This window comes from Olea europaea, chromosome 23 (genome assembly GCF_002742605.1).
Source record: "Olea europaea var. sylvestris chromosome 23, O_europaea_v1, whole genome shotgun sequence".
Lineage (NCBI taxonomy): Eukaryota > Viridiplantae > Streptophyta > Magnoliopsida > Lamiales > Oleaceae > Olea > Olea europaea.
Genome location: NC_036259.1, coordinates 9,441,585 through 9,450,048, shown reverse-complemented (window position 1 = coordinate 9,450,048; position 8,464 = coordinate 9,441,585). Strand labels below are relative to the sequence as shown.

At 35.5% G+C, this 8,464-nt stretch overlaps 2 protein-coding genes across 3 annotated transcripts in view; both read left to right on the top strand.

Moving 5' to 3' along the window:
* LOC111372326 (probable serine/threonine-protein kinase SIS8) overlaps nucleotides 1-2,200 on the top strand; it is a 6,336-nt gene extending 4,136 nt beyond the window's left edge. For both annotated transcript variants that reach the window (XM_022994611.1, XM_022994612.1), the window contains exons 7-9: nucleotides 917-966; nucleotides 1,101-1,277; nucleotides 1,674-2,200. In XM_022994611.1, the coding sequence (XP_022850379.1) occupies nucleotides 917-966; nucleotides 1,101-1,277; nucleotides 1,674-1,842 (396 nt within the window). In that variant the 3' untranslated portion in view covers nucleotides 1,843-2,200. The remainder of the gene's footprint in view (nucleotides 1-916; nucleotides 967-1,100; nucleotides 1,278-1,673) is intronic.
* A 566-nt stretch (nucleotides 2,201-2,766) lies between these two features.
* On the top strand, nucleotides 2,767-4,117 carry LOC111372325 (peptidyl-prolyl cis-trans isomerase FKBP17-2, chloroplastic-like). Its single transcript, XM_022994610.1, has 3 exons — nucleotides 2,767-3,184; nucleotides 3,522-3,566; nucleotides 3,677-4,117. The coding sequence occupies exons 1-3, from the start codon at nucleotides 2,814-2,816 to the stop codon at nucleotides 4,032-4,034; spliced, it is 774 nt and encodes a 257-aa protein (XP_022850378.1). The 5' UTR covers nucleotides 2,767-2,813; the 3' UTR covers nucleotides 4,035-4,117.
* The last annotated feature ends 4,347 nt before the right edge of the window (nucleotides 4,118-8,464 follow it).

Genomic DNA, 8,464 nt, shown 5'->3' with positions numbered 1-8,464 from the left:
ATTTTTTCCCTCCCCCCCCCCCCCCCCCCCCCCCCCACAATTTTTTTACTAGCACTAATTTTATCTGATCCGAAATATATTGTCATTCTTTGTTTATAAATATCATAATGTCTTTTTTCAAATGTCATGTCCTTTTGAGAAACCAACATGTGCTGTATTTCATATTATTTCACCGCATTAATACAACTTTCCCTTGAAAATGCTTTCCTCCATTCTTCTTTCCTTTTCTGTCTCCTGTTTGTTTGATGCCTTTGCCTACATGGATGGAGCAATATGATGATTTATCATGCAACTGGCTTATTTTGTTGCATCATTCTAGTGTCAGCCATTTTGTAGGAATAGATCAACGGTGGTGTCCTGTTACCTTCTCCTTTGCGAAACGTGGTTTTCTGCGATCTATGGTTTGCAAATAAATTCAAGATTTTGAAAAGCTGCATTTCTCTGGATAAACCGAAAGTTGAATTTTTTGGGTGTTGTTTTACGATATAGAAGTACGAGTATTTATAGAAGCAATTGAATTGAGGTGGTGAAGCTTCCATCTATATTTCAGTAGTTGCTGCCACCACTAGTGAAAAATCCTTAATATGATAGCAATAGACAAGTTGGATCAATATTGTATTTTGTAGTAGTTGATGGATGCCGAAGCTAATTTTCATCTTTGCTATGTTCCATTTATAGTCAACTTTCACATTCTTTGGTGTCACCTCTTCGTTGATCCTCAAACTTTCACATTTTATCTTGTTCTTGATCTTTTTATTTATTTTCCTATTTTAATTGACAATGAGGGGATAATAATCTTTTCAATAAAATCTCTTGACTTTTTAACTGTCGTCTGACATTTGATCACTACTAAAGCTTCCATAAAGCAATTTTAAAAGGACATTTCTGACAACGATTTGGCATTACCCTTCTTTAGGCAGAGTGGATGGCACCAGAAGTTCTAAGAAATGAGCCATCAAATGAAAAGTATGTCCTCCAATTATTACTCTTACATAAAAATATACGAGAGATGAGAAAACAAATCATCCTTAAAGTGACATATTTTTCTTCTTTATTTGATCGTTTTTGATTGATTTGGTTGTTGATTGATTTCCATGCAGATGTGATGTTTACAGCTTTGGCGTTATACTATGGGAACTTTGTACTTTGCAGCAACCTTGGGGAGGAATGAACCCGATGCAAGTTGTTGGTGCCGTTGGATTTCAGCATCGTCGTCTTGACATTCCAGACGATATGGATCCAGTTATAGCAGATATAATCAGGAAATGCTGGCTAACGTGAGTGTATTTCAATCGCTTTCTGGAGTTCAAATGTTTGCATCAACTAGTCTTGTCTGTAGATTTAGGGCAGTTATGAAGTCTTTTCACCCAAGTAGGCTTCGTTTACAAATCATTACAAATAATATTAAAAAAATGCTCTGTGCTAAAAACTGTGGCATGTTTACAAAAGTAGATTAAATATAAGAACGAGAACTAAGCTAAAACTTTGTTTATTATACTGTTTGGTGCTTTGAGTACTGTGTACAAACCATGAACTGAAGGTCTTAAATGCTTGAGATACATTTAGCCTGGAGTACAGCTTAGATACAAATGAATGAAGCACATGCCCATATAGTGTTTGTTTTCAGTATTTAAAGTGGGGAAATTTTACTTTTCGAACATGAAATATTGTAGAGATCCAAGATTACGGCCATCATTTGCTGATATTATGGCTGCCTTGAAACCACTACAAAAGCCTATTTCCAATTCACACGTGCCAAGATCCGGTGTGCTTGTAAGTAGAAGAAATGAGAAGGGTCAGTCATCACTAAGCTTGGAAGATCAATCCAGTCGTAAGAGCTAGTGGGTACAGATAAGTTATTTTGCTCGATAAGAGTGACTTGCAATGGAGGCAAATGGTGAATGAGATTTTGTTATAGATCTTGATATAAAGCACATACAACACATTTGAGTGAATTAGAGTTCTTTCATTTCCCAGAGTTTGCCGTTTATGGTTTGTATTCATGGCTTATCGTGCCACCATCCATGAATTGTGTAGATGTTTGTATATTCATTTGAATTTGTTGTAATTAGGCTTGAAATTTTTGTTTCTGTCTAGCTTCTAAAACGAAGCTAGTGAAAAATCCTATTGGAGGTACGGGAAAACATGCGTGGAAAAATCAATTTCAACTGTGGGAAAAATGTTTCTCCCTTTTGTAGAATTTGTTGCTTTATTGATGTTTTATCATGCTTTTGAGGAGTTTGTTGTTTACGGTCAATTTGGCAAAATTTTTGAGAAGCCAAAAGCTAATTTTAAGACAGCTCTCATTTGGTAGCAATTTTTCATCCAAAAAAAATTATTTTTTGACCGTTATTTCACTATTTCAGTCGTCATTTTTAATTTTCTCACTTACAGGTGGGATCTATTTTTCTCTAACGGTTAAAAAATCAATTCTCATAATCACTACTAAACAGACCCTAAAGCTATTTTTGAACATGTTCAGATAATTCTTTGGAAGTGTTTTATCTTATTAAAAGCGCGTTTAAGAAAAAAGCTTATCTAATGTAGTTTTTTTAAAAGAATAATGTTATTTAGAACAAGTGGTACTAGAGCACCAGTCTAGATGATTACACTACGATTGTAAGTTAGCGTGCGTGCGTCGTGTTTGACAACATAGTGAGTATGAATGTGGCACTATGCCCTTAAGCTTAAGCTCGTCACATGTAAAGATAAGGTGGGGGCCAAAGGCTACCTCTTCACAATATGTTCACTACAAATATCTATCTCCCATTCCATATCCCAAATTTTTGAGCCAAGATTTCGTATGTGAAAATATGGCTGCTTTCTTTGGATCCCCACAGTTTCTATCTCTTCCAAAAACAAGAAGTAATTACTTCTCATCCTCACAAACCCCTCCTCCAGAGCCACCATCATATCAGCTTCCAGAGCCACCAACTACACCCCCAAAAACTCAACAGCTCAGTTCGAATGCAGCTGAGCCACCGTCCCCCACAGTAGCTAAAGTGCAGCCGCAGAAGCCTGTAACCAAGACAAGTGTGGAGTCCACTGATTGGATATCTTCCACCTTAACCAGAAGATTTGGAATTGGTGCTGGTCTAGCTTGGGTTGGTTTTCTTGCTGTTGGCGTTCTTTCTGAACAAATTAAGACTCGTTTTGAAGTTTCACAACAAGAAGCAAACACGAGGTATGATATTTATTGATATTACTAGACAGAAATCATTATTCAAGCTAAATTCCATCGTAGGCTTCCATCACGTTTTAAATCCACTAGGGTAACTTGAGACGGGCTGTGTCAAAGCATCCCCGTTATACAGAATTCTGCCCCAACAATTTGCCTATTGCTGATATGCTTAGAACGATTATAATTCCACCAATCGCAATAAAAAATTTATTTTTAATTCGAAAATGATTCAGATGCTAGTCATCAACAAATCTTTTGTCAATGAAGCATTGATCTTCTCTCAATTGGGAATACAGATTCTAATTCTAAATGTTACTAATGCATTTCTTGACTTGTGTAGAGATGTTGAGAAGGAGGAAGAGGTAGTTTTGCCTAATGGCATAAGGTACGTGGCCATTCTAAAAAATACTTCCGTTTGTGACTTTTGTATTGCATTATCTAGTTTTATTCAATACCGCGTACCTTAATGAACGGATTGAGTTGACATTTTATCAGGTACTATGATTTGAGAATAGGCGGTGGAGCATCTCCCCGACCGGGTGATTTGGTAGTGATAGATGTAAAGGGTAGTGTCGAAGGCAGTGGACAAGTGTTTGTTGATACATATGGGAGTGAAAAGAAGAAGCCATTGGCACTTGTAATGGGATCAAGGCCTTATAGTAAAGGAATATGTGAAGGCATAGAATATGTCCTGAAGACAATGAAGGCTGGAGGAAAAAGAAAAGTTATAATTCCACCCAATTTGGGTTTTAGGGAGGAAGGTGCAGATTTAGGGTCAGGAGTGCAAATTCCTCCATTTGCAACTCTTGAATATGTGATTGAGGTTGAAAGAGTTTCAATTGCACCTGCATGATTTTTCACCTATAGATAATAGATTTTGTTGGATAATTTCTTAAAATTAAATTATCAAATCTGCTAATAATTATTATTTATTTATTTTTCGTTTCTTTTCAATTTGGGAAATGAGCAACAAGGGCAACTTTCCAATGTGTGATGGTCGAATATCGCTGCAATCAATGACTACTTATATTCGTGGTGATTGATAGGATGGGCAAACATGGACATTGAATCTTGAAGTGTGCATGCGATGCCCTTCGGGGTACGATTTGTGACGACATAGTAGGTGCATGAGATTGTTATTGTTGTCGCATTGCATACTTCAACACATTCAAGCACATCGCCAATTATTTTACGTTGGGTTTATTGAAGATTGAAGTTAAATAAATAAATATGAGATTGTTCTAATCGTTTAAATCGTTTATATTTTTAGATGATGTGATTATTATAATATTAGTAAGAAGTAGAAGGCTTTGATTTAACTCTTTCGCTACCCATTTATGAAAATTATGTATGTAATAAACAATGAAAATTGAAATTGAAATTGAAATTGAATTCAGATTTTAAACTTTTGAATAAGATAATTAAAAAAAAAAAAAACTATTAGTACGAGACACTCAATTAATTTTCTTTCTACCTAACAATTAACAAGCTATGAAGCGAAGTCCTAGGCGAGGAGCAAAATTTTTGGTTCATTTTGACACGAGAGTTATCGCACCTTGACTGTAAGGAAGTGAAATCATCAACCACCAAGGCGATATACAGACTCAATTTACCAAAATCCAAACCAATACCAAAACAAACGACCCAAAGAACACCAAAAAGGTTTCACCTACGGTTGCCAAGCCTTTTGCCACTTAGAGACCACCACAAAGGGGAGAAATATCACCAAGATGTATGCATTAAAGAAAGTGGCAGAGGGTGGAGGTGATGAAGCCGAGAGAGAGCATGCAGGAAGGAGAAAGAAGAGACACCAAGTCTTGTTCTTCAAAGTAGCGTGCAAGACCAAAGAATATATATTGGGCCAAGTCACAAAATAAGGTAAGTTAGGTTTTAGGTAATGGGTCAAGATTCATTAACATATAAGTGGACAATAGTGTGGGCCTCAAAACTAGTTAGCCATCAAAGTAGGTGAAAACATGGCCCATGAGCTACACAATTTAATTTGTTGCTTCAAATTGTCCAATCTCTTCTTGGGTCGGGTCGTTACAATTTGGTATGATTTATCGCTTAGTCATATCTCAATCATCGACTGATAATTAATAAACGGTTTACATCATCGCCTGAAAGGTCATTTGACAACAACATGTCCAACAACCTCCACCTTGGTGTCAAAAGACCTGCAAAAAGAACTCCATCTGCTGCATTGAACAGTGGCACTTCGCATGAGAGATGGTCGAGTAAACTGAGTAATTATTCTATATTTAGAACTTTTGGTTGTGCTGCCTTTTCTCGTCAGAGTGAGGAAAAGTTGGAATCTAGAGCTAGAAAGTGTGTATTTCTAGGGTATCCCGAGGGTATTAAGGAATACAGTCTATGGGATAGAAGTCAAAATGGGGTTAAAATAATCGTAAGTAGGGATATCACATTTAATGAGAATGAGATGCCGTGCATTAAAGAGAAAATCGAACCTGTGAGTGAAACTGAACCAGGTGAGGAGAGAGATTTGTTTAAGGTGGAGTTAGGAAAACTTAGTACACCTGCCCCTATTACTCCTAATGAGGTGGAGATTCAGGTTCAGTAACCTGAAGTGGAGAACGGTAACGAGGTAGTGATAGAAAAAGACCCTGAGGAAGAAATCCCTTAGCTCATTATAATCCATCTAGTATAGAGAGAGAAGACAAACGAGAGAACTTAGAAGGTTTGGTTTTGAATCTGAGTTAGCTTTCGCCCATGCTAGTTACGAAGAACTAGTCAATAGAGAGCCCAAAACCTTTGAGGAGGTGATAGGTAGTGATCAATCTAAGGAGTGGCTTAAGGCGATGAATGAAGAGATTAATTCTCTGGAAAAGAATCAGATTTGGAAGTTAGTACCTAGGCCTAAGAACAAATCAATTGTTGATTGCAAATGGGTTTTTAAGGTTAAGGAAGGTACTAGTAGCTCGGAACCCTTAAGGTTTAAGGCTAGGTTAGGGGCTAAGGGTTACACACAAAAAGAGGGCGTTGATTATAATAAGATTTTCTCACCCGTTGTTAAGTATACCACTATTAGGGTCATGGTTGCTTTAGTTGCGCATTTTGACTGGGAACTTGAACAACTTGATGCAAAAACTGCATTCTTACATGGTGAATTGACGAACAAATCTTCATGAACCAACCCAAAATTTTTAAGAACAAGTTAAAACCTGATTACGTGTGTTTTCTAAAAAGATCTCTGTATGACTTAAAACAATCTCCTAGACAGTGGTACAAGAGGTTTGATTCCTTTGTACTTATTATAGGGTTCCAAAGAAGTAAATTTGATCATTGTTTGTATTTTCAACACAATGATAATGATGATAATTATCTATTTTTGTTGTTGTATGTGGATGATATGCTCTTGATTGGTTCTTCTTCGAAGTGGATAAATAATATAAAAGCAAAACTAAATTGTGAATTTGACATGAAAGATCTAGGTAGGGCTAAGAGAATCCTAGGCATGGAAATAGAAAGAGATAGGTCAAATTCTATTTTGTTCTTGCATCAGTCTCTATACATATCTAAAGTATTGAAGAAATTTAATATGAGTGATTGCAAATCTGTCACGTTGCCTCTTGCTAATCATTTTGTTTTATTGAAAGAACAATCTCCTTGCAATGAGCGTGAAGTAGAATATATGAGTAAAGTGACTTACTCTAATGTGATTGGTTCCATAATGTATTTGATGGTTTGCACTAGACCAGATTTAGGTTTTGCTGTTAGTACTCTTAGTAGGTACATGGCTAATCTAGGCCTTGAACATTGGGAAGCATTAAAGTGGCTATTAAGGTACTTGAAGGGTAAGAGTGACGTAGGTTTAAAGTTTAGTGCTAATAAAGAAAGTGTAAAATTGACGAATTTTGTAGATGCTGATTATGCAAGAGATATGGATAGTAGGAAATCGACTTCGTCTTATGTGTTTACCTTATCCAATTCATGTGTTAGTTGAAAATCACAGTTACAACACATTATTACACTATCCAGTACAGAATCAAAATATATTGTCACCACTGAAGCTATTTAAGAAGATCTATGGCTTAAAGGTCTACTCCATGAACTACGTGTCTTTAATGATTATGTGGTAGTGTATTCTAATAGTCAGTCATCTATACATTTATGCAAGAACCCCGTTTTTCACGAGCACACTAAACACATTGATGTTAAACTTCACTTCATTAGAGATATAGTATCCAAGAGACAAAATTATGTGTTCGCGAAGGCAACTTTCCTTATTTGATTCAACTCTTTTGGAAGACAATTGGACGTGAATTTTGGCCTAATTTCATCATATAAATACAATATATGGGCAGCAATAAAAGGGTCTCTCTCTTGCCTCTTCATACACAATAGTTTCATCAAATTCATCCAGAACAAGGAGTCAATTGCTATATGTTAACAGAGAAGATCAAGTCATAGCAAGGAATTGAAGTTCAATTACATCAAGTTTTGAAGAATTCAGCTATAGACGTGAAGATCAACATCTTTTGTATTCTTTCATGATCCGGGTAATATTTTTCTATTATTCTTATTGTAATTTATATATTAATATGCTATGCTAGTTTTCATTGTATTGGATGAATGATGAACCCTACGTTTGTTTATTTTAATTCAAGACAATTAATTTAATATTTAATGATTTTTTCTTGATTGATTTTGCATTCCCATTGAACTATTTAATTGTTTGATCACCAATTAGATAGTAAGTTACTTGTTGTAGTGTAGGAATACTCACAATAAGTCTAAAACGCGGTAAAATCAACACATGGATAATAGGTGTTAGGAATAATTTCTATAGCATGTGCAATCATGTGTGATAAATCCTATAAATCAATGCATGTTTTTCATATGAATTCGGACTTGGAATATGATCGGGTCATGTTAAACATAGGTTTTAATATATCTTGGGAAAGAATATTGAATAAAAGTGGTTATCGATTGTCTTGAATGCATGAATTTACTAGATTATAAATTAAGAGTCGAATTAAATCGCAATAGGGGGATTCACGATTCCAATACAAATAGTCACATATTAAATAAATATTTTATTTGTTTTCTTAGTTTAAGATTAGCATAGAAAACATACAAATCATAACTTTTTTGATTTTATATTACTTCGAATTTAGTAAAAGCTACTTAACTAGATATTAGACCTTATTTCTTGTGGGAATGATACTCTTAACTCACAAATCTTATTACTTGTACAACGATCCCGTACGCTTGCGGGTTTTCTACAAACACTTGGTATGGTTGAGCAGCTTGACGATTTTC

What these genes read in the sequence shown, in the direction of transcription:
- LOC111372325 (XM_022994610.1), top strand. Translation starts at nt 2,814, where the DNA reads ATGGCTGCTTTCTTTGGATCCCCACAGTTTCTATCTCTTCCAAAAACA. An exon ending in CAACAAGAAGCAAACACGAG is followed by an intron (nt 3,185 to 3,521) that starts GTATGATATTTA and finishes TGACTTGTGTAG; the next exon opens with AGATGTTGAGAAGGAGGAAG. An exon ending in GTTTTGCCTAATGGCATAAG is followed by an intron (nt 3,567 to 3,676) that starts GTACGTGGCCAT and finishes ACATTTTATCAG; the next exon opens with GTACTATGATTTGAGAATAG.